Below are 17,526 nucleotides of genomic sequence, written 5' to 3' on the forward strand. Positions count from 1 at the left end.
AATACCAACAGCGACTAGTCAGCCCTGTCCTCCTCCTCCTCCACCTTCTCCTCCATCTCGAACTTCTTCTCCTGCTCTTCTCCTGTCACTTTTGCCGAGCACAACTTGCTGGGCATTAGAGAGCGACATTTTCTTAACAAGCCAAAAGGACATTTGCCAGATCAAGAACGGGGAGGGCAACGAGGAGTGGCGACAACGAAAAAAATGCCAAAGAAACAAAAAAAAATAGAGAAAGAAATTCGACGTAATGGAAAGTTGCCTTCATGCTCTGCGTTTGGATCTCATTAGCGTTGCCAAGGGAAAGCAGGAGGCGGACACGAAGCGTGGACGTCTTTTGAGTTGCTGTTGCTTTTTTTTTTGTATTGTTGTTGTTGTTGTTGCTGTTGTGTTGCCGTCTAAATGGCAGCCATTCCTGTCCAGCAACTTTCCCAACTCCCTTGCTGCGAATCATGAAAAAAACGTGGAACGCAGAAGCATAACGAAAGAAGAGCACGGACTTTGTCCTGGGACATCGGGGAAAGCATAAAATTAAAAGCTGACGAGCAAAATAAAAAGATTTTGCGTATTTGCGCACACTTTGTAGCCGTTTCCAGTGTCCTGAAGCAATTCAATACAAAATGTTTGCCTGCTCCACGGCCAAGACAATGTGAACAGCAAACAACGACAGACGAGGGAAGGGGCAAAAAGAGACTGCTGATGAGGGACTTCTAATAGCTTGGACAGCAGAGTAACTAAGGTCTTTGCCAAAGGTAAAGTTCTAAATAATAGATTGTTTGAGCACTTCTCGTATTACAGCAAAGACATTCAAGATGTCAAAGCATATAAAGAATAACCAAATGAGACAGAAATTAATTAAAATATTGCATAAATAAGTAAAAGAGAAACTAGGCTATGACAAATACAGAAGTGTATGGAATATTATGCAGAGAAATACGGAGAAGAATATGAGAAGCAAATACTAAACATTTAGAAAGAGTAAACTTAGTAGCTGACTAAGATAAGGATATGAGAAGCAAATACACAACATTAAAAAAGAGTAAATTTAGTAATCTCTAATCTAAGCTAACTTATGTTTGAACACATGCATTAATATGGTATACGATATGCCAAGATATACATACATGCATATACGTATTAAATACGTATGAAATTTGAAATTTGTTCAAATATTGATAATGGAAACAAGACTTCTAAGTAGAGGTATATTTGATAAAGTGAATTTCTTGAACAGGCTCTCGTATTCAGATAATAGAATGAGTGTGCTTTATGGTATTAACTTTGAAATATATAAAATAAATACTACAACAATGCTAAAATATACCATACATTCATAATATACCATAGATTAAAAAATATACCAGATTGTTAGCCAACATACATGCATATACGTATTAAATACGTATGAAATTTGAAATTTGTTCAAATATTGATTATGGAAACAAGACTTCTAAGTAGAGGTATATTTGATAAAGTGAATTTCTTGAACAGGCTCTCGTATTCAGATAATAGAATGAGTGTGCTTTATGGTATTAACTTTGAAATATATAAAATAAATACTACAACAATGCTAAAATATACCATACATTCATAATATACCATAGATTATAAAATATACCAGATTGTTAGCCAATATATACTAGGGAAGTCAATATAAATATACCACAAAAATACTGAAAAATATACCACCGGTTATATTTGGTATATTGATATTGTGGTACATTCAAAATATGATATTAACTTTGAAATATACCAAATAAAGAAAAATATACCATACATTCATAATATACCATAGATTACAAAATATACCAAATTGTTAGCCAATATATACTAGGGAAATCAATATAAATATACCACAAAAATACTGAAAAATATACCACTGGTTATATTTGGTATATTGATATTGTAGTACATTCAAAATATGATATTAACTTTGAAATATATAAAATAAATACTACAACAATGCTAAAATATACCATACATTCATAATATACCATAGATTATAAAATATACCAGATTGTTAGCCAATATATACTAGGGAAATCAATATAAATATATGTCACAAAAATACTGAAAAATATACCAACGGTTATATTTAGTATATTGATATTGTGGTACATTCAAAATATGGTATTAACTTTGAAATATATCAAATAAATATACTATAACAATACTAAAAATAGACCACACTTTCACAATATACCATAGATTACACAATATACCAGATTGTCATCCAATATATACTAGAGTAGTCAATATAAATATACCAAAAAAATACTGAAAAATATACCAACGGTTATATTTGGTATATTGATATTGTGGTACATTCAAAATATACCACATGTTATATTTGGTATATTAATATGTAAATTACATGTTTGTTCATATTATTTTTAAATGGACATGAAGTATTTAAAGTTATCAGTCGCAAACATATTATACTAACACATACATATATTTAATCAAAATTAAATTTATAAAATTAAAGTAATGACTTTGCAAATTATAATTTTATTATTTTTACTGGTATAAGAAAATCAAGTAGTCCTTAGGATATCTTATTTATTCTTTTTAAATTACCTAAACAAAATTATATTTATAATTTTATTAAAAATTGTTTCATAACTTTAGTTGCTTTAATCATTAGCCATGACTTGGCTAATTCGCATTTGCTTAAAACATGGCAAAGAGGACTATATTTGGCCTGCTGCGATGAAAACGTGGCAACAAATCAAAAATCAATACAGCTAACGCCATTTTGTAAAGCCAACAAAAAAAAGCATCGAATGAAACTAATATAAGACCATAACTGTGTGAGTGTGTGTGTGTGAGTGAGTGAGTGTACACAACATCAAGTCAGAGCTGACAACAAGAAAATGTTAGAAAGAAGCTGCGAGAGTCGAAGCAGGAGGAAGAGAAGAAGCCAAAGCAGCAGGCATACAAAATCAACAACGCGTCGGGGGGAAACATTTCTGCCATGCCGGAAAGGAGGAGTCAAAGCCAGTCGAGTGGACAGGAGAGATTGAGATGAGGTGAGAGGTGAGGGAAAAAAGCTGAAAAAGAAAACAGAAAACAGAAAAATAAAAATAAATTCAAAGCAAACGAGACTAAAATTATAAAAATTGCCCTCCTGGTGGTGCTGTTGCCGAGAGTGCGCGACCAGGACGAACTCAGTGACTGGGGGGGGACGAAGGACGAACGAGGCGAGACGAACGCGATTCCAATACGGGACATCAACAGCAACGAACAACGAGGGTGGCAAAAGGCAGCAGCCCAACCCAGCGGAGGAGGTGGGTGGTGGAAGTTGCCGCTGATGTTGATGGACTGCTGCTGCTGCTGCTTGGCGATGGGATGATGTCGATGGTGGTGCTCCGATGATGATGATAATGATGGCGGTGGTGGTGGAGGTGAAGATGAAGGTGGTGGTGGTGGTGGTATATAATGTGCCCCGTGCACTGCCGTTGGCCTGAACGCCGCATTAAGCTCAGCGTACGAAAGAGGGGGATGAGGTATATAACATACATACATATAGTATTCAAGTGTACATAGAGCTGGCATGGCCCGCAGCGTCAATGGACCAAAATAATAACGACTAACGGCCTGTTAAGGGAAAATGCAACGACGATGACGATGACGATGGAGTCTCGCGGCAAGGGAAATGGCATGGAAATGGAGCTGAGCTGGAGATGGAGATGGGAGATGGGAGTGAGGGAGGTGGCTCAAGGTTTTTTAAGTGGTTGCGCGTGACGTGCACGACGAACTGTCGACCGGGGGCATGCAGCGTGTGGCAGCTGTAGATGCCATTGGAGCTGCTGACGTGGTATTTGCCTGCTCTCGTTGACGCCGAGACATGGACATGGACATGGTCGTAGTCGTAGTTCTCTGCTGCTGTCGTGGTTGTGGTGGATGCCCCGATCGACATCATGCTGCCTGCTGCCTGGCAATTTTTTTCCACTTATTTGTACACAAAACTCTTGTTACTAGCTGCCATTATGATTTTGAAAAGCCATTGCTGCTGCTGCTGCAGCTTTTTTTTTTATTGTTTTTCTCTCCCGTTTTTTTTGTTGATTTGCTTTGCTTTTGCCGCTCATTGAAAAACTGTGAAATTTTATAATAAGCATTTTTTGCCGCTGCCGGATTATTGTCGATGATTGTGATTGCGTTTTATGTTGTTCCTTTTATTACCACTTGGGGAGCGGGAAATTGGGAAAAACCCGGGCAGCTCAAATGGTTGTTGGGGGGCAAAAATGGCACTCCTCTGGCTTCGTTTTTTAGAGCGAGAGAAACTCTCAGAGACTGAGAGAAAACTCAGAGACTGGACGTTGCTCTTGGGAGGGCGAGTTTTTGTTATTGGTGCTGTAATATTCCTTTTGAAAAATGTTTGCGTCGTGTGCCATTCTATTTTATTTTGTTGGTTTTTTTTTGTTTTTGCTGTTTTTCTGTTGACTCCCTCGATTTTTTTACACACATTTTGTTCTTGCTCGTTCAGGCGCTATTGATTTCAATTTAAGCTTATTAATTTTAAATGCGATTTTTAATTAAATATTATCAAAGTATGTCGCAGCTTGTCATTAGGTTTGTAAATTTGGCGAGCTCAGGGCAAATCGCAGTAGAGCGTTTCAGGATTAGATTAATTCCTGTAGTAGGTTGTTCGCAGTAAAGCAAAGAACTGATACGACATGCTAATTACCTAAAAGAATATACGATAAAATAGTAAATTACCCAACCAAAACAACAGCTTACCTTCATATAGGTAACCAGTGAAATAGGTGGAAATGTTGGGGGTCTTATCATAGCTGGCTTCTGACTGCGCATTATCATCATCTTCAGCAATACGCAATAAGTTTTGCTGCACTGAAACCAATTTTGATTGTAGGCAGCATCTCCAACTCGAAGACTCTACAATAAGTATTTATAGTAGATTCAATTTTTGATTAAAAAGATAAACTTACTGCAGCTATTAAAGCATCTCCGTAGTAGCATACTAGAAATACTTGCACCATGGATGTCATCAGAAAAATGCAGTAGATGAGAATAACTTCTATCGTCGACTCAGTCACTTGAAAGGCTATGAAACAAATCTGCATTGAAGCCATCAAAAAGTTGAGCAACAATGAGAAACTATACATTTGATTGATGTGCTCGCAGAGACTATTAGCAGAGAAGAGTAGAGTTCACAGTAATTTATTAATAACAAGTAAGAAAGTTACAGTCGAGTGTGCTCGACTGTCAGATACCCGCTACCCATTTTTAATAAAGGCAAAATATTGCGGTATCATTTTCAAAATATACCGAAAATACTAAAAAATACTAAAAATATACCAAATGATTTGTTTGGTATATCGATATAGTACCATAGACGGCACATTCAAAATATACCATAGACGGCACAATGTACCAGATTGTCGGCTAAAGCAACTAAGAGCCCTAGTAGGTAGGCGTTTTTGCCCATACAAAAGTATTTCTTTAATAACTTCCACAATTTTTATCTGATCGCAACAAAATTTTCAGGAATCATAACTACTATAGTAATTGTTATATATACCAAAATTCGTAGCTTTAAAATTAGGCTTGTTATTCGATTTTTTTTGATTTGCGGGGGCGGAAGTAAGCGTGGCAAAAATTTGAAACAAACTTGATCTGCGTGCAAACATAACAAATGCTGTCGAAAAAAAAAATTATAGCTCTATCTCTTATAGTCTCTGAGATCCAGTGTTTCATACGGACGGACGGACAGACACACAGACACACAGACAGACAGACACACAGACGGACAGACGGACATGGCTATATCATCTCGGCTGTTGACGCTGATCAAGAATATATATACTTTATAGGGTCGGAGATGCCTCCTTCTACCTGTTACATACATTTCCTGCCGGCACAAAGTTATAATACCCTTCTACCCTATGGGTAGCGGGTATAAAAATATTAGATCTTAACCTAATTTAACGAAGGGAAAATTAAATTAGGGTCTGAAAAATGAATGTAATGATTATTGAAAATAAAGAAGAATGTAAAATTAACAAGAATCTAAATTATTAAATCCTTATTATTCATGAAATGTTGTACTTTTATGTTGCCTTCAATACAAGAGAAAATAAGCAGTTAAACTAAGAAAATTTAAGAAACTTAAAAGTCTAAGTTCCTCCACCCCAAAATCAATATAGTAATTTTCCTTCTAATTAAAATTCAATGTATTTCTTTACTCTAAACTTCAATTTTAAATACGCAAAGGCTAAGTAAATAATTTGCTGGCATCTAACTAACAGTTCTAATAAAGAATAAGTACGAATTGTAATTTACATAAAAGAACATGTTTGTTTAAAGAGTCAATGTATGTCTTTACTCTAAATTTCAATTCTAAAAACGCAATGAGTGAGTAAACATGAAAGCAAATAATTTGTTAGCTTCTAATCTTTTTCTTATAAGTATTTCTTTAAAGCATCTGACAGATAATAAAATAAACTTAAAATGGGTTAATTTAAAGAGTATTTTACTAATAAATATATATAGTGTCGTTTTAAGGTGCAAAGCCAATTCGTATTATTTAGATTCCTTGGCTCACTTTCAAACTTACGTCAAGCACTTGTCGTGATACTTTATCATCGATGCCAAGAACTGTATATTTTCCGCATTGCGATCCTCATAACAAGGATAATCCTCTAGGCGATTGGCGATAAAGCTAAAGTGCATACAAAGCTGTGTGATGACCACGACGAGCAAAAGATCCGCACAGAGGAAAGCAATGCCAGCCAAGTAGGCGCCATGAGCAATATCCCAATAGGTGATCCAATAAACCCAATTGCGACTCGTGGCATCGTAGGGAAACCAAATGAGAAAGCCAAAGTTGCGATCGAAGGTTTCATAGCCCAGAAAATTGTATTTAATCGTTGCCTTAACAGCCGGATAAAAAGAGAATGTGGTTGTATAAGCCAGACATAAAAAGGTGAAGATGCCGATGACTCGTCTCATGGTGCGTTCGAAATCCTCCATTTTGAAGGCACGTTGCTGGGCCAGAGTCTTGGGATGCATCTCTTCCAGTTCGTCAAGCAGACGAGTCAGTGTTCCCTTGTACAACACCATGGTGAACTGTTTAAAGTCCGCCACGAGTGAGAATCCAATACAGGGAGCAACCGCAATTGCGAGTCGGACAGTCTCAAAGTCCTGCATCGATTTGTAGAAGAAAACCAGTTCACCACAGACGAGCAGATTGAAGTTGATGAATCCCGCATACAAGTAAATCTTGAGCAGAAGCGAGTTTAAAGCATTCGTTGAGCGATGTGCATAGATGTCCTCGCCAATCGTCCTGTAGAGTAGCACAGGAGCTCGCATCATGTCGCCAAAGGAGCGCGGAGATTCCACCAAAGCGCTGCTCATTCTGAGTTTCCTTGAGTCCTGTTGAAGTTGCTTAATCCGATTTCGAAAACTGTTTGACTTGTGTCCACTACTTGTGGTTTTTATAGTGCGTTGGACTGCCCATAGATTGGGCGTGGCACTCAACTTTTTTAATGCCCCATCATGCCGCCTGGGCCAAGTGTTGATAATTGTGCGTAAACTTTTCATGTCGCCCCCTTCGAAAACTGTAACCAAAATAATGTATAATTAGTGCTTAGAGCTGTGAAGTTTATCAGCTGCCAAGCTGTGAAGTTCCCAACATTCTTAGAACATCACTTTAGTTAATTGGCCAAGAAGTGACCTTCTGATTGCTTTCATTACTTGCAGAAAATTTAGTTAATTTTGAAATTTCATCAAATTATTCTCAATCGAAGGTCTAACTTTGGAATATTTTAAATTAAATGTAAAACACAATTAGTAATTATTTGGGTTTATCTTCGTTTATTTACCATATTGCCACAAGTTACATTTCATGGTCAATGTAAATTATGCAATAACTAAATGAGAACTGCTTTAAGTTCTTAAAACATAAATATTTTTTATTGAGAAATCAATGATCCTTTAAAATATAGTTTAAAATTAAATTAATTAATTAATTAAGATAATAATTTTTCTAGAATTAAATAATGAGTTACATTTGTTGTTTAACTACGTTTGTTTATTATCTCAAGTCACGTTTCTTAGTTAATGATAAAGGTGAAATGTCAAAAATACGACTACTTTATATTTTAAAAACAAATTTCGTATAAAGTAATCTAGAACTTTTTAGTATAAAGTGTAAATAAAATTATATATAAATTTTGCTTGGAATACATAATAAATAATAGTTATTTTTAAAGCTTAATACAAATTCAGAGCTCTTCAACTTTTAAGATAAAAATATGTTAATATATCTATATCAAAGATTTATTTATTTTGTTTTGTATACAATAATGTTAAATCTAAAAACCGTACGTTTTGGGAAGCTTAGCATGCTAGTGTTCAAGAAGTAATTGAATCGTATTTATGTTAATTCAAATAACAAGTTGTAAATTTGTTTAAAGTCTATAAAAATAGGAACACTTTAAACTATGCTCTTCCCATGATATATTAGTCAAGTCACCTAAGCATTGTGATTGGTTATGGTCATGTGATAATAGCTTAACTCATGCTTATTGGAATCAGGTCTCGAACGTGCCTCGAATGCAAGGCCAAAACGAATTTATGAATAGCCCAAAAGCATTCTCCACCTTCAAATTGGAGCTTGTCTCGGTCGAGTGGCAATGAATGGATTTGCAAACTGAAAACAGTGGAATGATTTGATTATTTTTTTCTTTTGCTCCATTTGCATTATGCTAAATGTGTTCAAGTTGAATGAAATGAAAATAATTTTTCTTGTTATCCTGCCTCCTGAGCACAAATTGAGCAGAAAATAACTAATAAAGTCGAACGTTGACGGCGACATGAATAAAATGGCGAAGGCGGCTTTCTATGGATGCCTTCTCTTGCCTTGCCTTCGACTTGGAGTTGGAGTTGGAGTTGAAGCAGCTCTCAATGGTTATGCACCATTAGCAGAGCAAAGACCGTGGGGCATGGGGCACGTGCAAAATGGCAGCTCAAATTGAAATGCTGCTGCCACAATGGGTAATTTTCATTTCAATTTTCGCAGTTTTGTGACCAGCTTGCCAGCTCAGTCCACTTACTTTTATTTTTTTGCTCATTTGCAGCAGCATTGAGATCTAATTTTTTTTTTTTGCTTTATTTTTACATTTGGCAAAACTTTTGCTTGCAGCTGCGTGTGGAAAGGAAAGAAACTTTATGCTTAAAACATATTGAAAAATGGTTGGCATTCTTTGGATAACATTTTTTCGGTGGGGTTTCGGTTGGGTGTCTAAAAAGTTTTGCTATTTGAATTATTTAATACACCATCGACGTCCTGCGAGAGAAGACAGACAAAAGTTGTCCAAGTTTCACGGCAACAAATTATTAAAGCAACTTTGCTGTCGATATGTTGAATGCAAGTCTCGATTAATTAGCACAGCGTGTGCAGCACTCAAACCCCTAAACCTTAACCACTTTTTAAATGCTCGCAGAGAGTTTCTTTCTCACTCAACATTACTCCTGCGGGCAGCGCTTTGAGTGGAGTGAATACACTCGAAAGGGGTAATTGAGTGTGAGTGTGAATGTGAGTGTGAGTGCGTCCTGCTTCGAGTGAAACTCATTGCGTTGCGATGTTGTGCGATGTTAACATCGACATGCTCAAACCCCTTAAACGAGTCGCGTTCTTCAAGGGGAAACTGTTCCCACCGCGATGTTTTGCGTCTGCTTGAGTTGCTGAGAACAGCTTGTGAGTTGCGCTAGATGGCGCCAGAGTGCCACTAAGGACATTCTTGCTGTGATTTAATTGCTAAGCACATGGCATAGATGGCGCCACTTCGGTTTTGACAACCTCCCAATTTGGCCGCTTTCAAAGGCCTATTAAATATTTCATTTTGCATATTTCAGTGGCTCTTTCAACACTTTTTCAACACCCGCATCTCCTGCTCCTGCTCCTGCTCCTGCTCCGGACTCTCATTCTTTTTGTGCACATTTTCTCTCGTTTTTTTTAAGGAACTGCACTTAAGCGCAGATTTTAATTACTTTCCGGCCGACTGGCAGCGTCAACGGGCGGCGAACAAAGATGTTGCCCAGGCTCACCACGGGGCGGGAAGGCATGCACATACACACACACATACATAAATATTTTTTGCATCCTTTGGCAACATTTGGAGAATGCAGTTATCTGACGACAGGAGCCGATCCTGAGACTGAGACTGAGACTGTGACTGCGACTGAGCCTGTCGTCATTTGAATTAGCCGCCCGCTTTTGTCACTTGTGCCCGGAGCGGAGTGAGGAAGCGCCTCAAGTGCAGTGCATTATGTATTCATGGCAGTGTGTGCTGTAAAAAAAGAATGTAATAAAAAGGAAGGCAAAGACTAGAGGTGAGAGGAGGAGGCAAAGGAGACGCATTGAAAGGCAAAGAAATGCTGGGCAAGTGCACTTAGCAGCTTGTAGCCGCCCCAGTTGACATTGCCACAAACACACACACATGCATGCTTGAGTAACTCACATGTGTGTGTTTGCCACTTGAGGGTTGTTTTCGCTTGGCCATAAAAATTCGCACATGAGCGAGACACACACACCAGAGAGAAGACAATGGCGAAACAGGCAGCTGGAGGAGGAGTTGGCCCAAAGTGGTTGTTGTTGCACCCCTCGCTGCAATTTTCAAATGGCCTAAACGCTCAAGGCGCTGCCAAAGCCAACTCGCCATCGCCCCTCAAGTTGCTGTTGTCGTTGCTGCTGATGTTGCTGCAATTATCCAGCGACAAGACGAACAACCAAACGAAACCAAACCGACGACAACAACAGCAGTCCATGTCCATGTGCATGTCCTGGCCGCCTTTTGTTCTACACCCCCCGAAGGAGCAGCCGAACGGGGAGAAGAGAGTGGGGAACAGGCTGCATGTAATCACAAACATGTAACAAAAGCCAAAACAGGCTCAAGTTAATGACTTGGCAACATGTTGACTGCAACTTGGAACAACATTTGATGCACCTGTGACTGCGTTTTATTGCATCCTGCCTGGCACACACTCACAATGTGGCCTTTTGTCTAGATGCGATGCATAGAGAGTAGGCGATGCATGTCTAGGCGATGCAGCTGCTGCCACAGATAAGTTAGCTTTGCCAGCCAGCTGCTGGCAACAAGGCAAATTTGTCCAAGCTGCGTATGCTGACAAAGTGTCAGTCAGCATTGCGTTTACCATATCCATCGGCAGTTGGCCAATCTCGCGATCTCTGTTTCTGTTTGCCGATCGCTGCCTCGCTGCCTTTGGCTGTGGCAAGTCACGCATGCGCCGTTGTCACTTGTCACAGTCGCTGGCCGCGACACTTTGCCGTCGCTGTCTCCGTTGTCTGCGTTGTCTTCGTGTTGCCACCATTTTTGGGCAAATAACTTGCTTTAAAAATCCCGTTAACAGCACCGTCGATGCAGAGCCTAAAGAGTTGTCATTCAGTTTGTCTCGCGACCACCGACGCGACATTCGCTTTGTGGCGTGTTGTCGTCTGCAAATTGTTCGCGTCGCTATTATCCAGGGGCATCAATCTCCAAGCAATTGACAGATGCTGCCACAGACAGACAGACAGTCCGCCTTCTCCCCGCTCCTCCTCCCTCACATCGTGTATCGTGTGGCACAGACTGACGTTGCCCACCCTCGCTCACTCGTCACTCGCTGCACTTTTATGGCAATGCGAAATTATTTACTCAGCTGAGAGGCTGCTGCTGCCTGCAACTGCAACCGCTGCAACGCGTTGTTGCAACGTCGCAATTGTCCACACGGGAATTGGCCATTGGCGATCTGCTGACTTGACTTGATTTCGACTTCAACTCGCAACTTGCAACTGGCAACTTGCAACTGGCATCTGGTTATAAGGCAATTTGATTTGTTGCCAGTTCTCTGTAAATTGCACGCCGCCTTTTGTCTTCGTCTGCCTCAGCTTAATTTAATTTGTACACTTTTTTTTTTTGTTTGGTGTCGTTTTGTTTTTGGCCTCCCTCGATGGATTTATGGCTAGTTGACAGTTTTTTGCTGATTGCCGGCAAAATGTTTAACCACTTCTCTCTCTGATTCAATTATCGACTTCTTTAAGTTTGCCATAGAAATACTTTAACTTGCGGTTTTGCCCAAACCATTTGCAGTTATCAATGCCACCACACAAAACAAGCAACAAACAAACAAACAAAACCAGAACCAAAATCAAAAAAAGAAAAAGCAAGAAATTCAACCAAATGAAGCAAACCCGCTGAAGGCTAAGAGGAAAAACAGCGCAAAAAAAAAAAAAAAAAAGGGCTGTCCAATGCATTTCTGTTGCTTTTGACGCGGTTTTCCCACACAGCTTTTCACCATTCGCATATTTTTTTGTTCTCTGAAAAGAGAGAAAGAGATGTAGAGAGGGAAAGGGAAAAAAACAAGAAAATACTTTTGCGATTTTTAATTACAGCGCTGAAAAGCGCCGAAAAAAATTGTTTTTGCAGTTCGCTTTAATTACCGCAGGCCTGAGTCAGCCTCCGAAAAGGGGAGCAGGAGTGAGGGGCGTGGCAAGTGAGAGGGAGGCAGCATATTCTGAAGCGGCTCTTCACGTTTGTGGCTCGATGCTGATGAGGCGCAGTTGGATGAAAGAATTGCAACGACAACAACGTCGACGACGACGCAATTATGGCAACATGAAAATAAAGAAATGTGGAAAAATAATACTTGAAGCTACCTGGCAACAACCACAACATTGAGAATAAGTCTATTTTGCCAGTGGTTGAAAATGCGTTGAAGCATGCGAAAGCGAACTGCAGAGCCGCAGTTTTTGTTCGAAACAAAAAAATGAAATAAAATCAACATTTTTCAGCTACACTTTTGCACTTGTAAGCATATGGAATCCAAAAATCCAGAGAGAGAGAGAGAGAGACTGAGTCATAATTATGCTGACAAGAGAGTAAACACACAAAAGCCAAAGATATAGATACTTTTGTATCTTTTTTATGCTATGGCTGCTGTTCGTCGCCAATGCAATGGAAATGAAAATGTCATTAATATTGCGAGCCCATTAAAATTGACGCCAAGCGGAAAGCTGCAAGCGCCTCGGGAATTGGAGCTGCGCTGCGCTTTGAAATGCGGTTAAGCTGCCTTGATGAAGACCAAGGAGGAGTAGGGGGGAGAAGGGACCTGAGAGAGGTTTTCAATCGGAAGCTGCTGCTTAAGCATTGCATTTTGAATGGGCTTCATTAGTGCGGTTTTGATTTGAAACGCCAGGTTGCCAATGCACAATGCACAGATACAGTTACACATCTAAAGCTACAGCTGCAAGTAGCTGATGATGATGTTGATGATGAGATGGATGGATTTCATGGATAGTCGGATCAAAGCGAGCGAAGATACAATGGCAAAAAATTAGTAAGAGCCACTCTCTTCAAATGTTCAATGCGAATGCGAATGCGAATTTGATGGCTTAACTTGAAGTCGTTTGGCAAACTTCTAATTGCAAAAATGCTGCTGGTCATTGATCAATTTGATAGCAGTCTATCAATTTTAATTACCATGCCAAAGACACGCCCTCCTTCTGTTCCCCTCTTCAACTGTAACTGTAATAATTAGCGTTTATATTTTTGAGGTATTTTTTTTTTCTTGTTCTTTGGGGTTCTTTGGCTTCATGTGCCAGGAGAAAAATGCATTAATCATACGCCCTAATAAACTTGCTAACAGCCAAGCAAGTTTTTTTCCTGCTCTGTTTTTGTTTTTTGGCAAATGTAAACAAAATGCACGCCCTGTTGTCTGTGGCAGACAAATGTTTTCGCCAAATGGCCGATGGGCTGGCCCAAAAAAGCTGAGGACAATGTGAGAGCTGTTCTCTTTTCTTTTGGCTTTGTTTTTGGCAACAAATACGAAATTAAGTTTGTTGCTTGGACATGGCCAACATGCTGAAATTTATGATCCACACATTGTAGTTGAGACAGAGAGAAGGAGGAGGGGCAAATTGCTTATTGCTGAATTGCTTACCCAACAATGGCTGCATATAAATTGAACTTAGCATGACTGCAATTCACAGCACAACTGCCCATCACAATGCAACACTCCCAGCAATGAGAGAAAGAGATAGAGAGAGTGCCACTGTTGCAACATCAGAATGTGGAATGCAATTCTCATCGCTGCTTTACACAACTCGGCTCGCTTGGCCGCACCTTTAAGAGCTAGTTAAACACATTTAATTTGCCTTTTTTATTATGCAAATTCGCCTCATTATTCACTCGAGACTCTGTGTTCTTTTTGTTTTTTTTACGAGAGATGCCCGCGACTTAATTAACTTTGGCTAATTGCGAGGCGCTACTGTTTGCTACCAGTTACCAGTTAGCAGTTACCAGTTGCTGCCACCAAATACGCGTTGCATTCTTTTAATGGGGTGATAATTGCACAACTCAATAACTTTTTTCTTTATTCTTTTGTTATTAACTCTTTTTGCTAATGTGAACTTTTTAACGATTCTTTTGGGGGCATAAACTAGATTAGCAACTAATTCCACTAATATTTGATGGTTGCAGTCAAACAAGTTGCCTCAGTGTATTTTATTGCTGCCTTTGAAGTCTTAGAATTTATTTCGAATTTGAACTAAATCTTTAATTAGCTGGCACATTAATTCGTATAAGAAAACTTGGACTAATTTAAGAATACTTAAGGTTAAAGAATTTATATATTAGCTACTGCATTTCTTTAAAGTAATTAACATTTATTTCCACTTTTAGATTTATTTGAAAATAGCTGCCACATTGCTAAAGAATTTTCCAATTATCATAAATGGTAAATTGAAATAATTTCTTACTATTTTTATTGATAGCTCTAGTTCACTTTCAGCAGCTCTTTTGCTGCATGCTGTTGCAACACGTTCATGCTGTCAGTCAGTTCATTTTGTGGCACAAAGTTTGACGTTGCAGCTGAGTTGATTCCTTGCAAAGCAGCGCAGCAAAACGCGTAAACTTGGACACCACATATTTCTCCTCTCTCTCCTCTTTCTCTCTAGCTAACTTATAACTGAGTTTGGTTACAGATGTTGTAAGCGTATTGCCGTCGCATGCTTGACCATAGTTTTTATTGTTTTAAGCTGTCGCAGCGTTCAAACTTTGAGCCAAAACTAAAACTTTGTGCCTTGGCTGTCAATGCAGTGCTTGAATATTTATAGACTGCAAAGAAAGAAGCTGCAGATTGGTTCTCTCCTTCTCTCTACTTCTCTTGCCACAGCCTGCAGCTGTCTTGAGCTGACAGTGTGGCAAGAATGTTTCACACGCCGACCGAAATTTGCATAGAGAGCAACACAATGGGGAGCGGTGGTTTCTATATTTTTGTATCTTTAACCGTTTGACAGAGAATTATATGGAAATTATGCAAATGCAATGCGAGCAGGGGATGCCAAAAAAAAACCGAAAGCAAAAGAAAAAAAGGATGTTGAGAGGGCTTCCAGGATACCGATAGACATTCAATAGGGGTTCACATTTCAGACTCAATGTCAGCAGCAAGCAGCAAGCAGCAAGATCTGCAGCTTAATTGCAACATGCAGAGGCCGTTGCATGCATCATCCTTTTGTATCCTTTTGTGTCCTTTGTTGCCGCTGCAAGTCAAGTGCAGAGAGTTGGCATGCCTAGCACACAAAATACAATGTCCTCATTGCATTCAGTCAGCTGTCTGGATGTCTGTCTGTCTGTCTGTCTGACTGTTTGGTTGGTTGCCTCTGTTTGTTTTATTGAGTGCCTTTTATATGCCTGCCAGCAACAAAAGGTTGCCATTCCCCTCTCTACTCTCCTCTCCCTGCTGCCCCACCCCTGCCTCACTCGCAACATGACGTTGTGGCATTTGGCATTGGCATTGGCAATTGATATTTTTGCAGCCCCTTTTTCGATTGTATGTGTGTGTGTGGTGGCTACACAAAAAATTGGCAATTGCCAATAATCAATAGCATAAGCGATAATTTGTATTGTCTGTTTATCAGTTTAACAATTGTTTATACAATGCTAGGGGTTGTTAATTGTGGCCTGCTTTTGATGCTTTAATTGACACTTTAAATGAAGTATGCTGCAATTAATTCAAATGAATATAATTAAATGTGTTTTGATCATTGCAAATATTATATTGAATTGTAACAGGTAGAAGGAGGCATCTCCGACCCTATAAAGTATATATATTCTTGATCAGCGTCAACAGCCGAGACGATCTAGCCATGTCCGTCTGTTCGTCTGTGTGTCTGTCCGTCTGTCCGTATGAACACCTAGATCTCAGAGACTATAAGAGATAGAGCTATAATTTTTTTTCGACAGCATTTGTTATATTTGCACGCAGATCAAGTTTGTTTCAAATTTTTGCCACGGCCCCTTACGCCCCCGCAAATCAAAAAAATCGAATAACAAGTGTAATTGTAAAGCTTTAAAGCTTTGGTTGCGATCAGATAAAATTGTCGAAGTTATTAAAGAAATACTTTTAAAGCTTTCTTACTTGTTTTAATATTGAAACAAGTAAGAATGCGACAGTCGAGTGCAATCGACTGTGAGATAACAGCTTCCTATTTTGAATAAGACCAAATATATACGAAATTCATATTACGCAAAAATATTAAAATATACCGAAGGCTATATTTGGAATATTGATATAATACTATGCTAAGCATACCAAATTATCAGGCAAAACAAATGAGAACCTTTTTCTGTAGACGTTTCTTGTATTATACCTTAAGACATTTTGTATTTACAACTCTTTTTGTTAATTATACGAGTAATACTATAAGTAATAGAAGTATTAAAAATGTTATACCTACATTTTTGAATTGCTTAACACATTTAATAAATATATTTCTATTGTAAAAATTATGTTATTAAACGAAAATTATGACCAATTATTATTTCATTTAATATTAATATGTGTAAATAATGAATGATGTTAATACTGTTTTAATTGAACACAACTTTCAATGAAAACAAAAACAAAAATTTAATTTAATCCAAAATTTCTATTTTAATGTCATTTAGTAGGCGTGTGAAAGAGGCGTGGCATCGCTCGCATATTAAATTATGTGATTAATTTAATAGATTATTATAAATTGCCGATGGCCTGTAACGAATGGACACAGAGCTTAATCATCATTACCACTCAAAAGCTGTCAACTGCAGTGCGGTTAATTCCCTCTCTTCCCCTTTCCCCCTTCTGAATGTTAAACCACTTTATGCGTGCTCTTTGTCTACTCAGTTGCCTCTCTCCCACTCTCTCACTCTCAGAGTTGACTCTCTCAATTCATTCCATTCACAATTATACACTTAGAGTGGCGTTCTGCATTTGCTGTTCGCCCAGCAACTTTTTGGCTCCAGACTCGATGCCAATTCACACCTACAACTTTGTTCGCACTGGGACAAGGACATAATTCCCGTTCACATTCACATTCACACACACAGCAATAGAAGTGAAGAGTGTGGCATGCGACACAAAAGTTTGTGGCACGCGCAGCAGCCAAAAGCCACAATTATTCAAGCTAGTGCAAAATGCCGGCCGGGAAAATCTATGCAAAGAACGGGAAAACAGCAATTGCTG

At 38.7% G+C, this 17,526-nt stretch overlaps 1 protein-coding gene across 1 annotated transcript; it reads right to left on the bottom strand.

Annotated features, from left to right (window-relative positions):
• Positions 1-4,627: 4,627 nt before the first annotated feature.
• On the bottom strand, positions 4,628-7,377 carry LOC132788325 (odorant receptor 67c). The gene is made up of 4 exons (XM_060795658.1): positions 6,578-7,377; positions 4,950-5,148; positions 4,741-4,896; positions 4,628-4,687 (listed from the first exon to the last, which is right to left on the bottom strand). The coding sequence occupies exons 1-4, from the start codon at positions 7,375-7,377 to the stop codon at positions 4,628-4,630; spliced, it is 1,215 nt and encodes a 404-aa protein (XP_060651641.1).
• Between the last annotated feature and the right edge of the window lie 10,149 nt (positions 7,378-17,526).

This window comes from Drosophila nasuta, chromosome 3, assembly GCF_023558535.2.
Source record: "Drosophila nasuta strain 15112-1781.00 chromosome 3, ASM2355853v1, whole genome shotgun sequence".
NCBI lineage: Eukaryota > Metazoa > Arthropoda > Insecta > Diptera > Drosophilidae > Drosophila > Drosophila nasuta.